At 29.6% G+C, this 24,828-nt stretch overlaps 1 protein-coding gene across 1 annotated transcript in view; it reads right to left on the bottom strand.

Annotated features, from left to right (window-relative positions):
• The window catches only part of LOC143227318 (transient receptor potential cation channel trpm-like), an 81,822-nt gene that overhangs the window by 3,928 nt on the left and 53,066 nt on the right, over window positions 1-24,828 (bottom strand). Inside the window, exons 17-24 of the mRNA XM_076458774.1 lie at window positions 16,026-16,254; window positions 14,440-14,613; window positions 12,148-12,348; window positions 11,142-11,270; window positions 8,998-9,246; window positions 2,796-2,970; window positions 1,649-1,766; window positions 29-210 (exon numbers count right to left, since the gene is read on the bottom strand). Coding sequence (XP_076314889.1) covers window positions 29-210; window positions 1,649-1,766; window positions 2,796-2,970; window positions 8,998-9,246; window positions 11,142-11,270; window positions 12,148-12,348; window positions 14,440-14,613; window positions 16,026-16,254 — 1,457 coding nt within the window. The remainder of the gene's footprint in view (window positions 1-28; window positions 211-1,648; window positions 1,767-2,795; window positions 2,971-8,997; window positions 9,247-11,141; window positions 11,271-12,147; window positions 12,349-14,439; window positions 14,614-16,025; window positions 16,255-24,828) is intronic.

Below are 24,828 nucleotides of genomic sequence, written 5' to 3'. Positions count from 1 at the left end.
TTTTTAAATATTTATAAAAAGTACTCACTCAGACCATGATCAAAGTTAACATTCTTGTGATTAATCATATATTTCACCAGCAGATGTAGATGGGAGAAAATTATAAGAGGAGGAGGAAGAACTGGCTTTTGTTCATATTCCATTACCACTCGAAATCTGTTGTACTTCCATACTTCTTGGGCCATGGCATTGACTTCCATGAAAATGTTACTGAAAAAGTATGCCTAATTAATAAATCTCTTATCTGATGATTATTTCCAGCTGTAGGTAGCTGTTACAGAAAGAAATCTATTCATTAAATATAAAAACTGTCAACTTGTGCATGACTTATCTAAAAAATGTATCTCAGGATGGCTCGTAAGGTTATTAACACTTTTACTAATAAATTAACCAGAAAATGGCTTAAGAAAGTCATAACATTATTCTGTGCTGTATTTGTAAAAGTATTAATACTCATACCAGCCATCCTGAGATACATTTTTATCTCAAGTATGTTTCTTGTCACCACGAATAACCTAAAAAATGTTGTTTTTGTTTTAAGCTTGATAATTACTACCACAGCGTATCTTCATATGACATATCTCTAAAAGATACTTGATAATGTCCCTTCCTAAAAGAAAAACCTTGACAGTGTTACTTAACTCACATCATAACAAAATGGCTTCCACAAATGACACAAAGATATACGAAATTATCTGGTTTTTAACTTCAGACTTACTTTGTTCAACCTTACAGGATGCTCTGTAGCAGGTAAACATGTTGAACTATTGAACAAGATCTACAGTTGATTTAGATATGTGAAATAATTTGGTTTTTAACTTCAGACTTACATTGTTCAACCCTACAAGATGCTCTGTAGCAGGTAAACATGTTGAACTATTAAACAAGATCTACAGTTGATTTAGATATATGAAATAATTTTGTTTTTAACTTCAGACTTACATTGTTCGACCCTACAAGATGCTCTGTAGCAGGTAAACATGTTGAACTACTGAACAAGATCCACAGTTGATTTAGATATGTGAAATAATTTGGTTTTTAACTTCAGACTTACATTGTTGAATCTTTCATCACTGATTATCGTAAGTATTACAAACTAGGATAACATTACAGGATGCTGTATAGCAGGTAATAAACATGTTGAAATATTGAACAAGATCTCTTGTGAATGTAGATTTCTACATTAAGCTTTATTAGGGATTAGAATATTACAAGTACATGTTTTTGTAATACTAGTTAAAAATACTATGATGATTCACTCACAAAGAGTTACCTGTCAAATAAAAACTTTCTATCCTTATTTCTTCATGATTTTCTAATGTTTAATTTCAAAGGACCTTCTATGTATATGTTATGAACTAATAATGGTTAGTTTTCATGTTTACCAACTAGTTCTGATAATCTTTACAAATTTGGCCTCATAGGTGTAATAAATAATCATGAAAAATTACTGGTACTCACACATTAACTCCTTGTCTCAAACTTAGTAAATATGTTTAGACACTTCTCAGCTTGTAATTTGTTTGGAACAAATTGCGATTGTTTTTACACTAAACTAATAAATCCCGATGCTTCATTCTTGTCATTATTAAGTTTGATTTAAATGAATAAATTAACAAATAACTGAATAATAAATTAAGAGACAAACTTGAAGACAGCAATCAATAAGTTGACAAGCAGAATGTTTGCAATCAACAAATACACAGCCATAATGGCAGGGTTGAGCCACTTGCCAGTTGGACAGGTCTCTTCATCAAGGCACTCGGCTAGAAAGTGGAGAAACCTAAGTAAGCGCTGGTCATACAATTATAAACAAATAGAGCAATCAGGAACAAAAGAGGTAATAACAGAAACAGATGTTGTGTTAAATCTTATTAGGTAATAACAGAAACAGATGTTGTGTTAAATCTTATTAGGTAATAGCAGAAACAGATGTTGTGTTAAATCTCATTAGGTAATAACAGAAACAGATGTTGTGTTAAATCTCATTAGGTAATAACAGAAACAGATGTTGTGTTAAATCTCATTAGGTAATAACAGAAACAGATGTTGTGTTAAATCTCATTAGGTAATAACAGAAACAGATGTTGTGTTAAATCTCATTAGGTAATAACAGAAACAGATGTTGTGTTAAATCTCATTAGGTAATAACAGAAACAGATGTTGTGTTAAATCTCATTAGGTAATAACAGAAACAGATGTTGTGTTAAATCTTATTAGGTAATAACAGAAACAGATGTTGTGTTAAATCTTATTAGGTAATAGCAGAAACAGATGTTGTGTTAAATCTCATTAGGTAATAACAAAAACAGATGTTGTGTTAAATCTCATTATATAATTTAGATAAACAGTGAAGCACAAATTGAAACCAACATCTAAATTGGAATTCCAGAAGTGAATTAATTAAATATATAACAATTTACAAAATTTTACATTATATCGTCAAATATTTTAATATATTCAAAATCAACAAAACCCCACAAACTATATTTACCTAATACTTTAACACACACAAATACACAACATTATGCTAAGAAAATACAGTTTGTTTCTTCAAACATTAAAAGTATACAACACGGACTGGCAGAGTCTGCTACCATAAGTATGTCTTACTCATTCTATGGAGTTGTGACATTGAAACAGGTTACAAAATTGTAAATTGATAAACTGTTATGTAATAATAAATGTACAAAAACATTAACACACAATCTCAACTTCAAGTCTAAAATATCTACAAAATAATTTGCTGGAAGTTTTTGTAACAAGCTCAAGAAATATTCATAAAGAAAACTTACGATCAATTTCACCAGCATACACTTCTCCATATAACATCCAGTAAGGCATGTGAAATATGTTACGAGCCAACTGCCAGGAAGATTCTTCCTTAGGGTAGAGAATGGACTGTCGAGCCACACCATAGCTCATCAATACTACCAGCAACAGTACACAGAAATAGATCATGTTTGACACCTATATAAAACAGAACACAGAAATAGATCATGTTTGACACCTATATAAAACAGTACACAGAAATAGATCATGTTTGACACCTATATAAAACAGTACACAGAAATAGATCATGTTTGACACCTATATAAAACAGAACACAGAAATAGATCATATTTGACACCTATATAAAACAGTACACAGAAATAGATCATATTTGACACCTATATAAAACAGTACACAGAAATAGATCATGTTTGACACCTATATAAAACAGTACACAGAAATAGATCATATTTGACACCTATATAAAACAGTACACAGAAATAGATCATATTTGACACCTATATAAAACAGTACACAGAAATAGATCATGTTTGACACCTATATAAAACAGTACACAGAAATAGATCATGTTTGACACCTATATAAAACAGTACACAGAAATAGATCATGTTTGACACCTATATAAAACAGTACACAGAAATAGATCATGTTTGACACCTATATAAAACAGTACACAGAAATAGATCATGTTTGACACCTATATAAAACAGTACACAGAAATAGATCATGTTTGACACCTATATAAAACAGTACACAGAAATAGATCATGTTTGACACCTATATAAAACAGTACACAGAAATAGATCATGTTTGACACCTATATAAAACAGTACACAGAAATAGATCATGTTTGACACCTATATAAAACAGTACACAGAAATAGATCATGTTTGACACCTATATAAAACAGTACACAGAAATAGATCATATTTGACACCTATATAAAACAGTACACAGAAATAGATCATATTTGACACCTATATAAAACAGTACACAGAAATAGATCATATTTGACACCTATATAAAACAGAACACAGAAATAGATCATGTTTGACACCTATATAAAACAGTACACAGAAATAGATCATGTTTGACACCTATATAAAACAGAACACAGAAATAGATCATATTTGACACCTATATAAAACAGTACACAGAAATAGATCATATTTGACACCTATATAAAACAGTACACAGAAATAGATCATGTTTGACACCTATATAAAACAGTACACAGAAATAGATCATATTTGACACCTATATAAAACAGTACACAGAAATAGATCATATTTGACACCTATATAAAACAGTACACAGAAATAGATCATGTTTGACACCTATATAAAACAGTACACAGAAATAGATCATGTTTGACACCTATATAAAACAGTACACAGAAATAGATCATGTTTGACACCTATATAAAACAGTACACAGAAATAGATCATGTTTGACACCTATATAAAACAGTACACAGAAATAGATCATGTTTGACACCTATATAAAACAGTACACAGAAATAGATCATGTTTGACACCTATATAAAACAGTACACAGAAATAGATCATGTTTGACACCTATATAAAACAGTACACAGAAATAGATCATGTTTGACACCTATATAAAACAGTACACAGAAATAGATCATATTTGACACCTATATAAAACAGTACACAGAAATAGATCATGTTTGACACCTATATAAAACAGTACACAGAAATAGATCATGTTTGACACCTATATAAAACAGTACACAGAAATAGATCATGTTTGACACCTATATAAAACAGTACACAGAAATAGATCATGTTTGACACCTATATAAAACAGTACACAGAAATAGATCATGTTTGACACCTATATAAAACAGTACACAGAAATAGATCATATTTGACACCTATATAAAACAGTACACAGAAATAGATCATGTTTGACACCTATATAAAACAGTACACAGAAATAGATCATGTTTGACACCTATATAAAACAGTACACAGAAATAGATCATGTTTGACACCTATATAAAACAGTACACAGAAATAGATCATGTTTGACACCTATATAAAACAGTACACAGAAATAGATCATGTTTGACACCTATATAAAACAGTACACAGAAATAGATCATGTTTGACACCTATATAAAACAGTACACAGAAATAGATCATATTTGACACCTATATAAAACAGTACACAGAAATAGATCATGTCTGACACCTATATAAAACAGTACACAGAAATAGATCATATTTGACACCTATATAAAAAACAGTACACAGAAATAGATCATGTTTGACACCTATATAAAACAGTACACAGAAATAGATCATGTTTGACACCTATATAAAACAGTACACAGAAATAGATCATGTTTGACACCTATATAAAACAGTACACAGAAATAGATCATGTTTGACACCTATATAAAACAGTACACAGAAATAGATCATGTTTGACACCTATATAAAACAGTACACAGAAATAGATCATGTTTGACACCTATATAAAACAGTACACAGAAATAGATCATATTTGACACCTATATAAAACAGTACACAGAAATAGATCATGTTTGACACCTATATAAAAACAGTACACAGAAATAGATCATGTTTGACACCTATATAAAACAGTACACAGAAATAGATCATATTTGACACCTATATAAAACAGTACACAGAAATAGATCATATTTGACACCTATATAAAACAGTACACAGAAATAGATCATATTTGACACCTATATAAAACAGTACACAGAAATAGATCATATTTGACACCTATATAAAACAGTACACAGAAATAGATCATATTTGACACCTATATAAAACAGTACACAGAAATAGATCATATTTGACACCTATATAAAACAGTACACAGAAATAGATCATATTTGACACCTATATAAAACAGTACACAGAAATAGATCATATTTGACACCTATATAAAACAGTACACAGAAATAGATCATATTTGACACCTATATAAAACAGTACACAGAAATAGATCATATTTGACACCTATATAAAACAGTACACAGAAATAGACCATATTTGACACCTATATAAAACAGTACACAGAAATAAATCATATTTGACACCTATATAAAACAGTACACAGAAATAGATCATGTTTGACACCTATATAAAACAGTACACAGAAATAGATCATGTTTGACACCTATATAAAACAGTACACAGAAATAGATCATGTTTGACACCTATATAAAACAGTACACAGAAATAGATCGTTTGACACCTATATAAAACAGTACACAGAAATAGATCATGTTTGACACCTATATAAAACAGTACACAGAAATAGATCATATTTGACACCTATATAAAACAGTACACAGAAATAGATCATATTTGACACCTATATAAAACAGTACACAGAAATAGATCATATTTGACACCTATATAAAACAGTACACAGAAATAGATCATGTTTGACACCTATATAAAACAGTACACAGAAATAGATCATGTTTGACACATATATAAAACAGTACACAGAAATAGATCATATTTGACACCTATATAAAACAGTACACAGAAATAGATCATATTTGACACCTATATAAAACAGTACACAGAAATAGATCATATTTGACACCTATATAAAACAGTACACAGAAATAGATCATATTTGACGCCTATATAAAACAGTACACAGAAATATATCATGTTTGACACCTATATAAAACAGTACACAGAAATAGATCATATTTGACACCTATATAAAACAGTACACAGAAATAGATCATATTTGACACCTATATAAAACAGTACACAGAAATAGATCATATTTGACACCTATATAAAACAGAACACAGAAATAGATCATATTTGACACCTATATAAAACAGTACATACTATTACTTTAGGATATAAAGATTAAAAACTTGTAGACTACTACAACAAGAGAACATAGAAATATATCATGTTTATGCCAATATAAAATACAAAATATACTATTACTTTAGGATATAAATATTAAAAACTTGTAGTCTACTACCAACAACAGAACATAGAAATAGATAATGTTTGATAACTATATAAAATAGAACACAAAATATACTATTACTTTAGGATATAAAAATTAAAAACTTGTAGCCTACTACCAACAACAGAACATAGAAATAGATAATGTTTGATAACTATATAAAATAGAATACAAAATATACTATTACTTTAGGATATAAATATTAAAAACTTGTAGTCTACTACCAACAACAGAACATAGAAATAGATAATGTTTGATAACTATATAAAATAGAACACAAAATATACTATTACCTTAGGATATAAAAATTAAAAACTTGTAGACTACTACCAAGAACAAAACATAGAAATAGATAGTGTTTAATAACTATATAAAATAGAATACAAAATATACTATTACTTTAAGATATAAAAATTAAAAACTTGTAGACTACTACGAACAACAGAACAGAAATAGATAATGTTTGATAACTATATAAAACAGAAGATGTTGTGTTATTTAAAATATTTACTTTGATACATAAATTTTCTAAATCTTGAAAGTTAATCCTCTGGGAACTAGATTTGTGTCTTCATTAATATTCAATAAATGAATATTTAAGTCATTGGAACATCCTGACATCATATACCATGCTCCTTAAGCCTAACTAGTCTCAACTGATATCGGTTATAGAAAACAATTTCCATATCTTTAAAACAAATATAATTTAATGCAAACACATTTTCAGAAAAGAAAAGAACATTTAAACAAAATATAAAAAGTTCCCAGTTATGTTTTTTTGTTGTTGTTGTTGTTTACTAATTCTTGTAAAATTCACATTAGATTAAGTCACTTTTCTCTGATGGAACTAGGTCTTGTCACTTTTCCAGGAAATTATAATTTTCCAGCCACTCTGAATTGATGTAAATAGTTTACAATCTACTCTGTCCAACAGTATTTAAACTTTGAATTAGTTATTTTCAAAGATAATGTTCATTAGAAGTTGCTCATATCATATTTTGTGATAAAAAGAGTTTGGAATGAGAGAGTCTAATAATAAAATCAGTAACAGACGAAACTCCACTGTAAGCAATGGTTTATTAGAAAATGCAAACCTAAGCAGTAGGATGGGTACACTGATGTAACAACTTTGACTAGTGTTATTTAACAGATCTCCTCAGAGCTGCACAGAAATGCATGTTGGAACAGTTTTTGTTTCATGAATTCCACCAATATTTTACTAAATTATGAAATATTAATTGTAAAATGTTTTTGAATTAGAAATTACCAAAATAGCTATAATTATTATTTTTGATTGTATTCTAAAATGTGCTATGCAACTGTTAACTGGATACATGAAAGATGTTCACCAGTCATGGGAAGGTTAAGGCAAAGTTTTGTTCCAAAAACATCTTTACAAAAGTATTTAGAAAAGTCATTTTATTATATGATTTACAAATGATGACTTTCATTAAAAATCCCTATCATATATTATGCATTTTAAATAATCATAAAAAGAAACAACTGAATTTAAACACAGAAAATTAAAAATAGTTTAGTGTGGTCCTTATTATAATACTTGAATTCCATATATCACAGTTATACCATATAAAGAAAATCAAAACATGCTGCACCATGTCTGATGATCAAAATTCTTGCTTTCTTCAGTACATAGAAAAACTTTCACTAACATATCATTCACCTAAAACTAAGTAACAAGAAACTATAGCTTCCAAAAACTAAATAGAATATTTTGTTGTAAAGCATCAAGACATAGTGGGCTGTCTGTGTTAAGCCCTCTACACGTACTTAAACTAACTAGAAGTCATCACTAACCAGAACAGATGTTATTTTTAATTTCAACTGTGTGTTTAATATTTTCTCTAATGAAGAGATTGGATGCAGAGAAATAAAATGGACTAATCTCATGCTCTTGGAAGTAAATGAAAATATAACTAAATCATAAAAAAATGGATGTACACAATTCAACATGTTCTAGAAAATAAAAACACTTTTCATTCTGGTAAGAAATTAACAGTTTTCTCCATTTTTAGAGTTTTAGTCTGTTGCTTGTAGCAGTATAGTAACCAAAACCTCAGTGTAAAGTCAAATAAAATTAGGTTTACTTCACTGAATTATTTTAAGGATTTAAAAATTCATATAAAAATAAAGGAGAAACATTTATAAGACTGAGATATTGTGTTAACAAATACATACCATTTTACCAATCATGGTGACAAAAGGCCCAAGATATTTGTTGACACTGAAAAAGTCCAAGCTTCTGAGGTACCAGTATATAATGTCTACACAGTAAATAACCCTTCCTTCCTCATGGGTGTCAACGTGGAGCCGTAATGACATGCCCAGCAGAAAAAACAAAATAGCCACCAAGTCACAAGCATTCCATCTGTTATCCATCCAAACTGATATCTTGTGCACAAATCTAACAGGTTTGGAACACATTATCTAAAGTAAAACATACACTTTACTATCATCGATGTAAAATATCCAAAGATGTTTTTATTAAAAGAATTAGAAACCTAACTAAACTTCTGTGAACAATCACTTAAAGATATCAGCTCACATTTCATATGTGTAAGGTAACTTTTCCACAAATGTTGGACATTCTCATTTTGTTTTACACTTTTCTACAAAACTTAAGTCAATTTTGATCTATGGTATTTATGTATTATCAATATAAGTTAACAGGTTCTTGCCCGTAGTCAAGTGCAACATAAAACAGGAAATGACAAGAAATCAATCAGTCACTGGTATGCTGCTATTTACATGTAATCAACATGATTATTTCCACTGAAGGTTTTGTTTTCAACAGCTGTTGGACTTGCTTTTCCCTCTTAACTTTGGTAAACATAAAACTCTGATGTTTTAAATGGTAACATGTACACTTTTCTTATTGAAACTAATATTTCATAAGAAATATTTCAGTATATAAATAAGAAACAAGATTTTAATTATGCTGAATTACATACTACAGGCATTAGGTTAGAATGATATAACAGTTGAACTTTTGTACTTCACATCTAAAAATTATATCAAATGCAAGACTATATATAAACAATTCTCATTATCAGTTATTCTTTTAAACTTTAATTTTTATACAACACACCAAAGGTCATCACACACTGCAAACATGACTAATTAAAGGTTTATATATTACAAACACCTTAAACTGCTTTATTCGAACAACCTGAGTTGCTTTATTCCAACACCTTAAACTGCTTTATTCGAACAACTTGAGTTGCTTTATTCCAACACCTTAAACTGCTTTATTCCAACAACTTGATATATTTATTTCATACACCTTCTACTACTTAGCAGAGTTTACAGAATTCTAGGACCACTTGATTCTACAAGTGTTGTACAAGATAGTTGTTTATCTAGTTATTACAACAACTTGATATATTTATTTTATACACCTTCTACTACTTAGCAGAGTTTACAGAATTCTAGGACCACTTGATTCTACAAGTGTTGTACAAGATAGTTGTTTATCTAGTTATTACAACAACTTGATATATTTATTTTATACACCTTCTACTACTTAGCAGAGTTTACACAATTCTAGGACCACTTGATTCTACAAGTGTTGTACAAGATAGTTGTTTATCTAGTTATTACAACAACTTGATATATTTATTTTATACACCTTCTACTACTTAGCAGAGTTTACACAATTCTAGGACCACTTGATTCTACAAGTGTTGTACAAGATAGTTGTTTATCTAGTTATTCCAACAACTTGATATATTTATTTTATACACCTTCTACTACTTAGCAGAGTTTACACAATTCTAGGACCACTTGATTCTACAAGTGTTGTACAAGATAGTTGTTTATCTAGTTATTACAACAACTTGATATATTTATTTTATACACCTTCTACTACTTAGCAGAGTTTACACAATTCTAGGACCACTTGATTCTTTACAACATAGGACTGAACTGGTACTTCTGTTTATCAAGTGTGTCTGCCATTATAAGTTGCAAATGTCTTGGGTGTCATGAGACAAAAGTTTTATAATAATCCATACAAAATATAAACAAAGCAAGTTCAAAAAACCTTTTTTTTCGTTTTTTTTCCCAATTACACCAATTATTTCATGGGGGGACTATATTCATTGAAACTGTAATTTTGGGACTTTTTCATACCTGTGACTTAATACATTTATTTTTTTCCAGAATTTCCAGTACAGAAATGTTTATAGAGTTTGGCTTCCATAATTTTCCAGACCTGTTCAAATCTTAAGTTAACTCTTAGAAAACGTTTTAATGAAAAAAAAATCAATAATAATAGCCTAATTAAATTAAAAGTTTAGCGACTGTAAAATCTTCAAGCTCACCTCACGTACTTTCTCTAAGCCTAAGGTACACAGGTATGCTATTACATAGATCTCCTGCCAGGTTGGTAAATCATGCATCTTCACAAGAACAATGTAGGTGTAAAAACACATGAAGACTCCATACGCCATCTATAAAGTAATTATAATTGAAAGGTTAATGAAATATTCAAGTAAAAACTAAACCTTCAAAAGTTCTCAAAAGTGAGAACTCACAAAAACATTTAGACTATCATTTTCTAGGTTTCTAAACATTTCCAATTCCAAATAGAAATATAATATTTATACTTATAGTTCAGTAATAAACAATAACCTTCATAATACATCATTTTCTATAAAAAAGTTCAAACAGTGTTCATTGTGTAGCTGAAACCATTATTCTCAATAGTCTGTTTAGTAACCCAAACAGTTTTTGTTAACAAATCAAAGGAAATTACTATTTTTAAAGAAACTAAAGCCACCTATGGCATATTTTCATTTATATTCTCTAAATCCCCAACATTTATATGCTACGTAGCTCCATCAGACCTTAAAAACAAAAGCTTACCTTAATGAATATAAAATGGTAACAAACACTCAAAAGTAGCTTATATTAATAAAAAGGTTAATCAAATGAAATAATTTAAGAGTGAGTCAACACTATATTAACAACCTACAATTCTGATGTTTCTTTATCATGTTTTTTGAAATATCTTAATATATGCTCAGCATTACATATATCATAGGTTGAGAACCACTATATTATACAGTAAAATCAAAACATTTATTGCCAACAGATACATATAAATAACAACCTACTCCTCTCTAGCTAAACTAAGACGTTATAATTGACTAATTTTCACCAATATCTTGTAGTGTAATTACTAGGTTTACATGTCGGTCAACAGCTGTTTCATCTAGTATAAATAGAAATAACCTCACATTATTATACTAGCTAGGACTAGTTACAAATAACCTCACTGTTTATGTCACTTATACCTCCAAGCTTCAATTACATAAGCTGTCTTACTGTGTGTCCCCAGAACTTTGTGACTGGTGCTGCATAAAACTCATACACCTTCTTTCCTAATCTCAGGGGACTCTTTTTAATTTTTGGAATCAAGTTGTCGAGATCTACTCCTTGGTCATCTATAGTAAAAATGGTTCCATTTTCTACTTGATCAAGCTGTCCAGTGGATTTACATCGTGTCAAAGTTGTCGCAGTAAAAGACTAGAGAAAAAAAACTTTCTATATCACAACCATGTGATGTAATGTCTTCAAAATATAACAAAAATTACTCAAGTTACTTTGTTGTGTCCTTTGAAAAAACATCAATAAAAGTACTTTCTTTAATCTTAAATTTTCAGTTTTTTATTATTTTCAATCTAAAGGTCACCAATTTCAGCTAAACTTCATAAAACAAATAAACATAATGGAAATGTGGCAAAGATTTGTTGTGACCAAAATGACCTGCCTACAATGACATCATCATTTGCTTTGTCAAAAAAATTGACAATATTTTCTTTAACAATATTCTTGGTCAAGGTCAACTTCTGTCCAATACTTCCATCGTTTGAATATCGTAAATTTAAAAATATTCAATAAGATAAATAAGCATCTGTGGGTCAAAATATTTTTATCACCTCCTGCACTCAATAAGATTTACCAAAATATTTTTATCACCTCCTGCACTCAACTAGACTTTCTTTACCAGATGTTTTGTCATTGAAGAAAATGAAAATTTTTAAAACATATAATTTAATATAAAAGCATTTTCAGAAATAATGAGAAACCAAAAGAATTGTATTTTCATGGATGATAAGTTCTTTAACTCTTTGAGCATGGGCTTGGTCTCTGAGACTAACCTTGTAACCAATTTGCACCTGTTATAATCTTCAGAAGTTACAATGATGGAATGCGTGTGCACTCTTGTTACTGTATCCACTAATATAAAACTGACCTATCTTGGCCATGTTTTCTTGAACAAGTATTTTGTAATATATAGTCACATTTAAATTATTATACATTATATAGATTATTAGTATTTATAAACAAATTTTTTTCTTAAAACAAAAGTGAATAATGAAATAAAGCAAACAATTATCTCTTTCAGTTACAACCTTTGTACTCCATATGCAACTTTTTGTAGCTTGTTAAGCCTAACGAAATTTTGGAGATGTTAGGTTTTATAAATACATTTAAATGACCAAAACTCACAAATTATTACATCAATACTACATAATAATTTACTACATAATTAATTTATCACATAATAATTTATTAAGTTTAGTAACTAAGGTGTATTTGGGTCTAAAACAAATGTAAAATTTAAAATAGGCTAAAAACTCAATTTACCAAGCACAAAGGTTTGTCTTGAAAGAAAGAGAAAACACCCTCATATCACAAAATGACTGAGAAAGTCACTAGAATATTCTGACCTTTTGATTGGTTATTCATATGTTATACATGTACTTAAATATACAGAGTGTTCAGAAAGCCACTGTGCACTTACATATTTATTAACATACAAAACTGCACAGTGACTTTCCGAACACCCTGTATATACAAGACCATTTCCAGAAATGGAAAGAGGTGAGTGAGGCCACTGTACTTGATTCTGTACTTGAGCAATATCTCAGCGAATACAAAATATAGGAGGTTCTTATTACATATCCTAACTTGTCATCATCTGTTATTTGAGTTTCTAATTCATTCAAAACCATAGAGCTGCATTTTGACATAACAAAAATCTAATCTGAACCAGTGCTGCATTCAACATACCACATGACAGAAAAATTGATGTTTAGGTGTGCTTTCTTTAATATTCACTTTTACACTAAGAAATTAAATATATAATATTAAAATCTTAGTTATAATCTACAATTTGATATCTAACATAATGACATAAATGCATAAAACAGAAGTTCATTAAAATTTTGAGTACAAGTCAACAGATGCAATAACGTGGCCTTTCACCCATCACAAATTTGAAAAGGGTTAAGAACCTACAATTTCAAATGGGGAGACAAATTCTAAACACATTAATAAGTACATTGTTGCCTGAATAGACTTCTTGGAGCTGTCCAGGAAAATATATTTGGATTTTGTTTTGTTTTTAATAACATTAAATAAATGACAAAATATAAATTCTTAATAATGATAAAAAAATTGAACTAGTTAGAAAATTTATTTGTACTTGAATTATGAATTTTAACATGCAAACATGCACTCCACACCTGCTGTTCAAACGGGTTTAAACTATTACACAGAATTACTGTAAGTCTCGGTGATTAACTATTCTCTGTATCACAAGAACCTTACCTCTACATGACTCATCTGACTACGAGTTTCACTATCTGAATCTGATGTAGAGTCCACATCATCTTTCAGATCTAGGATGTGCTCTTCTTCAGTCTGAGGCATCAGCTGCAATTCTTCTTTGGATTTAAACTCCAGAGCAAGAATGCTCAGTGGCATCAAAATTCCCAAAATTACCTAGTTTAGAACAAGAGTCAATGTACTACACTTGAAGTCCCAAAATTACCCAGTTCAGAACAAGAGTCAATGTACTACACTTGAAGTCCCACAATTACCTAGTTCAGAATAAGTCTGGTTTGGTTTGTTTGGGATTTCACGCAAAACTACACGAGGGCTACCTGCACTAGCTGTCCCTAATTTAGCAGTGTAAGACTAGAGGGAAGGCAGCTAGTTATCACCACCCACTACCAACTACTGGGATACTCTTTTACCAAGGAATAGTGGGATTGATTGTCACTCTAAAATGCCCTCACAGCTCAATGGGTGAGCATGATCCATGTGATGGAGATTCGACCCCACGACCCTCAGATTACAAGTCAAGAGCCTTAACAACCTGGTCATGCCAAGTCTTTAGAACAAGAGTAAATGTACTACACTTGAAGTCCTACAATTACCTAACTTAGAACAAGTTTGGTTTGGTTTGTTTGGGAACCAATGTATCACACTTAAAGTCCCAAAATTACCTAGTTTAAAACAAGAGTCAATGTACTATATTTAAAGTCCCAAAATTATGTAGTTTTGAACAAGAGTCAATGTACTATATTTAAAGTCCCAAAATTATGTAGTTTTGAACAAGAGTCAATGTACTATATTTGAAGTCCCAAAATTACGTAGTTTATAAGAGTCAATGTACTATATTTGAAGTCCCAAAATTACGTAGTTTATAAGAGCTAATGTACTATATTTGAAGTCCCAAAATTACCCAGTTTAGAACAAGAGTCAATGTACTATATTTCAAATCCCAAAATTACCTAGTTTAGAACAAGAGCCAATGTACTATTATTTGATGCCCCAAAATTACCTAGTTTAGAACAAGAGCCAATGTACTATTATTTGATGCCCCAAAATTACCTAGTTTAGAACAAGAGCCAGCGTATTATACTTGAAGTCCCAAAATTACCTAGTTCAGAAGAAGAGTCAATGTACTACACTTGAAGTTCTAAAGCTACTTAGTTTAGAACAAAAGTCAATGTACTACACTTGAAGTTCTAAAGCTACTTAGTTTAGAACAAAAGTCAATGTACTACACTTGAAGATTAACTAGTGTTTACTTTTGAAGAGAGATGATAACCACACTTCTTATTTCATATTTTTGTTTCATAAAAGACATTCATATAGTAAGTTACAATATAACTCATATAATGTTCTATCTATGTCATGGTCAGTTCTGTAATAAGAATTACCTTACTACGAATGAGCCACTGAGGATCATGTTTGATATTAAATACTGTTTGTGGTAGATAAAGAAATATTTAGTAATAAATAACAGAAACTGGATCATGTGATTATATTTATTACCAGGAGTATGGATTCCTGTACTTATTCAACAAAGATACTATTATAACTTTCACATTTCATTAATTTTGTACCTTTAAGTTAATATTTCTTCTTGTCCTAAGACCTCCCATCCACAAATCAGCTAATAACATTTGAGATGCTGTGTGAGCCACAAAGCCACAGTGTTTAGCATTCACAGCAAGACTAAGGCATGTCTGTTTGCTCCAATTTTGAAGTTCATATGTGAGCAGCTGCAGAACGATATCGTCATCTTGACGATAACAATAGTCGAGGAGTTCCAAAGCCCTGGTTTCAAAATCTCTACATATCAAATAAAGTAAATAATTAAAAGTTTTTAGTTCGTTTTACTTCCCCATACAGTAATTTAGATGTGTTAATAACATATCTTTAGCATGTATCTAGTAGAACATATTAATAATACAGGGTGTTCAGAAAGTCACTGTCACAAAATTTCACAAAACAGAAAACTAAAAAACAACCTTACAAAAAGAGACATTAATTCCATTAAAAACCTAAAACAAGACAAAAACATAAAAATTCTAAAAGCAGATAAAGGTAACGCTATAGTCATAATGAACACGAATGAATACATCCAAAAAATGAATAACATCCTATCAGACACGAACAAGTTTAAACAAATAAACACAAATCCAACAAAGACACACGAGACACAACTGAACAAATTACTACTACAAATGAAAAAAGCCAACACAATTTCACAAACACTTTATTCCTACCTACGTAAAACCGACTCACGCACACACCGCAAATATAACGGCATCCCCAAACCTCATAAACCAGATTGTCCATTACGACCAATAATGTCCACATATGAATCGTTTAATTACAATCTTGGCAAATACATAGCATGGGCATTCTCCAAATATGCAACATCAGCCAACTCATTCATCAAAGACTCTTTTAATTTCAAGTCTAACCTAAATCAACTTAATCATAAAGCCTTAATGGCCAGTTTCGATGTTATATCCCTCTTTACAGAAGTTCCAACCACTGAAGCCTGCAAGATAGCCTTAGAACTCTATATCCGAGACCCTAACCCAACTATAGAAATTCCCAGTAACCAGTTAGCAACCCTCATAGAATTCACCACGATAAAGACAAACTTCATGTTCAACAACCAAAACTATATACAAACAAATGGCCTAAGCATGGGCAACCCAGTATCACCAGTCCTAGCCAATATTTTTGTGACACAAGTTGAAACACAAGCAATTAACACAGCATTACATCCACCACTATACTGGTACAGATATGTAGATGACACGGTTATGGATTTAAATCTACAGAACACATACTTAATTTTTCAATCACATTAACTCTATACATCCCAACATTAACTTCACATGTGAACAGGAAGAAAGCAATCAAATATCATTTCTTAACCTCAAAATTACAAGAACCGACACACAATTCAAAACAGAAATCTACCGAAAAATCACCCATACTGGACTATAGATTCCTTGGGACTCAGCACATGAAACAAAACAAAAACTCAACATACTAAGAAACCAAATAAACACAGCCATAAAACTATGCTCACCAGATAAAATTAACGATGAATTAGACAAAATAAAACAATACTTCATCAACATCAATAAGTTTCCTCCACAAACCGAAAAAAACATTATTAGCACACACCTACACAGAAAGCAAAATCAACCAACTAAAGTAAATACAGCTCACGAATCAAAAAACCACGAAACCATATACTGCTGTATACCATATATTCCTGACATCAGCAAACAAATAACCAACATTTGGCAAAATTAGTAACAAAATATGACATTCCAGTTAATACCAAATTTATTCAAAACCCGCACAAAACTGAGGTCTATACTATGTAAAACTACACTGACAAACACCACACCAACATTATTTATAAAATACAATGTGATAACTGCCACGACTTCTATATTGAGAAACAAGTAGAAAAATGGAAACCAGATTCAAAGAACATAAAAGTCACCTTCACACGTTTGAACACTGCAAGTCAAATAAACACAACATAACCATAGAAAACACTCAAATACTAAATAAAGAAACAAACATAAACAAACGCAAAATTAAAGAAGCCTTACTTATACAACAACTTAAACCCAAAATAAACCAATATAAAGGAACGCCTTTATACCTATATTAATATAATAAAATTATAGATTCAAACATCTAATACCGCCCTCTACATTTCGACACACAGTTACACAACCCCTTTCAAACATGTGGTCAGCTTCCGGTCAGTTACCTCTTTCTTTGTGAACCTGACGATGACCGAAGAAGGTCGAAACGTTGTTCGCTCTTCTATGTAAAATATTTTCTCAACCCAAACGAGCCGTTTTTGCATATAAATTTCTCACTGTGCACTTATATATTTATTAACAGACATGTTTCAATATAGAATACAGGAGGTAAATATGAATGACAATTATAAACAATGTTGAAAGTGACCCCTATTGCTTCAATACAGGCCTGGATCCTTCTTATTTTGTTTCTAAACACCGCTATCACTTGCTGGCTTGAAATAGACTGAATAAAATATGATTACAAAACTGCACAGTGACTTTCCAATCACTCTGTATATTTCAATGCGAGTAAATTGGTAATACTAAAACAATGGATAAAACATCTCTGTTATTACCAATGTAGAGTGTTAAAGAGTCTTTGGTATTTAGAAACATTTAAAAAGAAATACTCCGATGATGATACAAAACAATAATAAAGTGTTAAATAAATTATAAATTATAATTATAAAGCCATAAGTAACTCATGACCACAACTTATTAGGAAGATAATAAGAAAAACAAATTTACCAAATATATATTCAACATATTCTATTATATATGTTAGTAGAGGAGTTTTATATAATTCATTATGATAAGAACCCTACTTAAGTAAAAATGTATTCTCAAGATGGCTGATATTCAAATAAAGTACAAAATAGGATAACCTAAGAAGGTCAAAACATTCTCCTGTACTTTATTTTAATTAAAGTTTAAATACCCATACCAGCCTTCTTGAGAATACAGAGTTTTATACAAGTTGTAGCCAATAAACAAATCACTTTTTAAATATTAGTTTTAAATATGTAGCAGCCAATAAACAAGAGTTTTAAAAGTTTCATATAAGCTGCAGCCAACAACAAGACAGTTTTGAGGGTTAGTTTTAAATAAGTTTCCAATAAAAAAGACAATATTAAATATGTTACAACTAGTAAGGAAGCCAGTTTCACAGGAAGATTTAAAAATTACAGCTTAGAGTACCATATTATATCATAAGATTTTGATATAAGGACCATTTCACATCACAAAATCTTATAATTTAGCATAAAACTTCAGTTAGTAAAACCTTTAAACAGCTTTTAATCAGGTGAAATACAACACTAATGAAACCTTATCATTTAAAATGGTACTTGCATCTCTAAACAGATTAACTTTCAAAAACATTAAACAATATTTAGCTACTAAATAAGCTAGTTTTAAAACAGGTTACAGTTAATAAACAGATCAGTTTTAACTGGATATTCTACTGAAATAAGCTTTTATAAGAGGTTACAGTTAATAAACAAGATCAGATTTAACTGGATATTCTACTGAAATAAGCTTTTATAACAGGTTACAGTTAATAAACAAGATCAGTTTTAACTAGGTATTCTACTGAAAGAAGCTTTTATAACAGGTTACAGTTAATAAACAAAATCAGTTTTAACTAGGTATTCTACTGAAACAAAATTTTATAAGAGATTACAGTTAATAAACAAGATCAGTTTTAACTAAGTATTCTATTGAAACAAGCTTTTATAAGAGGTTACAGTTAATAAACAAATCAGTTTTAACTGAGTATTCTAATGAAATAAGCTTTTATAACAGGTTACAGTTAATAAACAAGATCAGTTTTAATGAAGTATTCTAATGAAACAAGCTTCTATAACAGGTTACAGTTAATAAACAAAATCCGTTTTAACTAGGTATTATAATGAAACAAGCTTTTATAAGAGGTTACAGTTAATAAACAAGATCAGTTTTAACTAGGTATTCTAATGAAACAAGCTTTTATAACAGGTTACAGTTAATAAACAAGATCAGTTTTAACTTGGTATTCTACTGAAACAAACTTTTATAGCAGGTTACAGTTAATAAACAAGATAAGTTTTATCTAGGTATTCTACTGAAACAAGCTTTTATTAGAGGTTACAGTTAATAAACAAATCAGTTTTAACTAGGTATTCTAATGAAATAAGCTTTTATAACAAGTTACAGTTAATAAACAACATCAGTTTTAACTAGGTATTCTACTGAAACAAGCTTTTATAAGAGGTTACAGTTAATAAACAACATCAGTTTTAACTTGGTATTCTACTGAAACAAACTTTTATAAGAGATTACAGTTAATAAACAAGATCAGTTTCAACTGAGTATTCTACTGAAATAAGCTTTTATAAGAGGTTACAGTTAATAAACAAGATCAGGATTAACTAGGTATTCTACTGAAACGAGCTTTTATAAGAGGTTACAGTTAATAAACAAGATCAGTTTTAACTAGGTATTCTACTGAAACAAGCTTTTATAAGAGGTTACAGTTAATAGACAAATCAGTTTTAACTAGGTATTCTAATGAAATAAGCTTTTATAACAGGTTACAGTTAATACACAAGATCAGCTTTAACTTGGTAATCTACTGAAACAAGATTTTATAAGAGATTACAGTTAATAAACAAAATCAGTTTTAACTAGGTATTCTACTGAAACAAACTTTTATAGCAGGTTACAGTTAATAAACAAGATCAGTTTTAACTAGGTATTCTACTGAAAGAAGCTTTCATAACAGGTTACAGTTAATAAACAAAATCAGTTTTAACTAGGTATTCTACTCAAACACGCTTTTATAAGAAGTTACAGTTAATAAACAAATCAGTTTTAACTGAGTATTCTAATGAAATAAGCTTTTATAACAGGTTACAGTTAATAAACAAGATCAGTTTTAACTCGGTATTCTAATGAAACAAGCTTTTATTAGAGGTTACAGTTAATAAACAACATCAGTTTTAACTTGGTATTCTACTGAAACAAGCTTTTATAACAGGTTACAGTTAATAAAGAAGATCAGTTTTAACTAGGTATTCTATTGAAACAAGCTTTTGTAACAGGGTACAGATAATAAACAAGATCAGTTTTAACTAGGTATTCTATTGAAACAAGCTTTTATAACAGGTTACAGTTAATAAACAAGATCAGTTTTAACTGGGTATTCTACTGAAACAAGCTTTTATAAGAGGTTATAGTTAATAAACAAGATCAGTTTTAACTTGGTATTCTACTGAAACAAGCTTTTGTAACAGGTTACAGTTAATAAACACGATCAGTTTTAACTAGGTATTCTACTGAAACAAGCTTTCATAACAGGTTACAGTTAATAAACAAGATCAGTTTTAACTTGGTATTCTACTGAAACAAGCTTTTATAACAGGTTACAGTTAATAAACAAGATCAGTTTTAACCAGGTATTCTATTGAAACAAGCTTTTATAACAGGTTACAGTTAATAAACAAGATCAGTTTTAACTAGGTATTCTATTGAAACAAGCTTTTATAACAGGTTACAGTTAATAAACAAGATCAGTTTTAACTGGGTATTCTACTGAAACAAGCTTTTATAAGAGGTTACAGTTAATAAACAAGATCAGTTTTAACTTGGTATTCTACTGAAACAAGCTTTTGTAACAGGTTACAGTTAATAAACACGATCAGTTTTAACTAGGTATTCTACTGAAACAAGCTTTCATAACAGGTTACAGTTAATAAACAAGATCAGTTTTAACTTGGTATTCTACTGAAACAAGCTTTTATAACAGGTTACAGATAATAAACAAGATCAGTTTTAACTAGGTATTCTATTGAAACAAGCTTTTATAACAGGTTACAGTTAATAAACAAGATCAGTTTTAACTGGGTATTCTACTGAAACAAGCTTTTATAAGAGGTTACAGTTAATAAACAAGATCAGTTTTAACAAGGTATTCTACTGAAACAAGCTTTTGTAACAGGTTACAGTTAATAAACAAGATCAGTTTTAACTAGGTATTCTACTGAAACAAGCTTTTATAAGAGGTTACAGTCAATAAACAAGATCAGTTTTAACTAGGTATTCTAATGAAACAAGCTTTTATAAGAGGTTACAGTCAATAAACAAGATCAGTTTTAACTAGGTATTCTACTGAAACACGCTTTTATAAGAGGTTACAGTTAATAAACAAGATCAGTTTTAACTAGGTATTCTACTAAAACAAACTTTTATAGCAGGTTACAGTTAATAAACAAGATCAGTTTTAACTAGGTATTCTACTGAAACACGCTTTTATAAGAGGTTACAGTTAATAAACAAGATCAGTTTTAACTAGGTATTCTACTGAAACACGCTTTTATAAGAGGTTACAGTTAATAAACAAGATCAGTTTTAACTAGGTATTCTACTAAAACAAACTTTTATAGCAGGTTACAGTTAATAAACAAGATCAGTTTTAACTAGGTATTCTACTGAAAGAAGCTTTTATAACAGGTTATAGCTAATAAACAAGATCAGTTTTAACTGGGTATTCTACTGAAACAAGCTTTTATAAGAGGTTACAGTTAATAAACAAGATCAGTTTTAACTTGGTATTCTACTTAAACAAGCTTTTATTAGAGGTTACAGTGAATAAACAAGATCAGTTTTAACTAGGTATTCTACTGAAACACGCTTTTATAAGAGGTTACAGTTAATAAACAAGATCAGTTTTAACTAGGTATTCTACTGAAAGAAGCTTTTATAACAGGTTACAGTTAATAAACAAAATCAGTTTTAACTAGGTATTCTACTGAAACACGCTTTTATAAGAGGTTACAGTTAATAAACAAGATCAGTTTTAACTAGGTATTCTACTAAAACAAACTTTTATAGCAGGTTACAGTTAATAAACAAGATCAGTTTTAACTAGGTATTCTACTGAAACACGCTTTTATAAGAGGTTACAGTTAATAAACAAGATCAGTTTTAACTAGGTATTCTACTGAAACACGCTTTTATAAGAGGTTACAGTTAATAAACAAGATCAGTTTTAACTAGGTATTCTACTAAAACAAACTTTTATAGCAGGTTACAGTTAATAAACAAGATCAGTTTTAACTAGGTATTCTACTGAAAGAAGCTTTTATAACAGGTTATAGCTAATAAACAAGATCAGTTTTAACTGGGTATTCTACTGAAACAAGCTTTTATAAGAGGTTACAGTTAATAAACAAGATCAGTTTTAACTTGGTATTCTACTTAAACAAGCTTTTATTAGAGGTTACAGTGAATAAACAAGATCAGTTTTAACTAGGTATTCTACTGAAACACGCTTTTATAAGAGGTTACAGTTAATAAACAAGATCAGTTTTAACTAGGTATTCTACTGAAAGAAGCTTTTATAACAGGTTACAGTTAATAAACAAAATCAGTTTTAACTAGGTATTCTACTGAAACACGCTTTTATAAGAGGTTACAGTTAATAAACAAAATCAGTTTTAACTAGGTATTCTACTGAAACACGCTTTTAGAAGAGGTTACAGTTAATAAACAAATCAGATTTAACTGAGTATTCTAATGAAATAAGCTTTTATAACAGGTTACAGTTAACAAACAAGATCAGTTTTAACTCGGTATTCTAATGAAACAAGCTTTTATTAGAGGTTACAGCTAATAAACAAATCAGTTTTAACTAAGTATTCTAATGAAATAAGCTTTTATAACAGGTTACAGTTAATAAACAAGATCAGCTTTAACTTGGTAATCTACTGAAACAAGATTTTATAAGAGGTTACAGTTAATAAACAAATCAGTTTAACTGAGTATTCTAATGAAATAAGCTTTTATAACAGGTTACAGTTAATAAACAAAATCCGTTTTAACTAGGTATTCTAATGAAATAAGCTTTTATAACAAGTTACAGTTAATAAACAAGATCAGTTTTAACTAGGTATTCCACTAAAACAAACTTATATAGCAGGTTACAGTTAATAAACAAGATCAGTTTTAACTAGGTATTCTACTGAAAGAAGCTTTTATAACAGGTTACAGTTAATAAACAAAATCAGTTTTAACTAGGTATTCTACTGAAACACGCTTTTATAAGAGGTTACAGTTAATAAACAAAATCAGTTTTAACTAGGTATTCTACTGAAACACGCTTTTATAAGAGGTTACAGTTAATAAACAAGATCAGTTTTAACTAGGTATTCTACTGAAAGAAGCTTTTATAACAGGTTACAGTTAATAAACAAAATCAGTTTTAACTAGGCATTCTACTGAAACACGCTTTTATAAGAGGTTACAGTTAATAAACAAAATCAGTTTTAACTAGGTATTCTACTGAAACAAGCTTTTATAAGAGGTTACAGTTAATAAACAACATCAGTTTTAACTTGGTATTCTACTGAAACAAGCTTTTATAAGAGGTTACAGTTAATAAACAACATCAGTTTTAACTTGGTATTCTACTGAAACAAGCTTTTATAAGAGAATACAGTTAATAAAAAAGATCAGTTTCAACTGAGTATTCTACTGAAATAAGCTTTTATAAGAGGTTACAGTTAATAAACAAGATCAGGATTAACTAGGTATTCTACTGAAACGAGCTTTTATAAGAGGTTACAGTTAATAAACAAGATCAGTTTTAACTAGGTATTCTACTGAAACAAGCTTTTATAACAGGTTACAGTTAATTAACAAGATCAGCTTTAACTTGGTAATCTACTGAAACAAGATTTTATAAGAGATTACAGTTAATAAACAAAATCAGTTTTAACTAGGTATTCTACTGAAACAAACTTTTATAGCAGGTTAC

The sequence above is a fragment of the Tachypleus tridentatus genome, chromosome 9, assembly GCF_004210375.1.
Source record: "Tachypleus tridentatus isolate NWPU-2018 chromosome 9, ASM421037v1, whole genome shotgun sequence".
NCBI classification, from domain to species: domain Eukaryota; kingdom Metazoa; phylum Arthropoda; class Merostomata; order Xiphosura; family Limulidae; genus Tachypleus; species Tachypleus tridentatus.
This window is presented reverse-complemented; position numbering and strand designations above follow the sequence as displayed.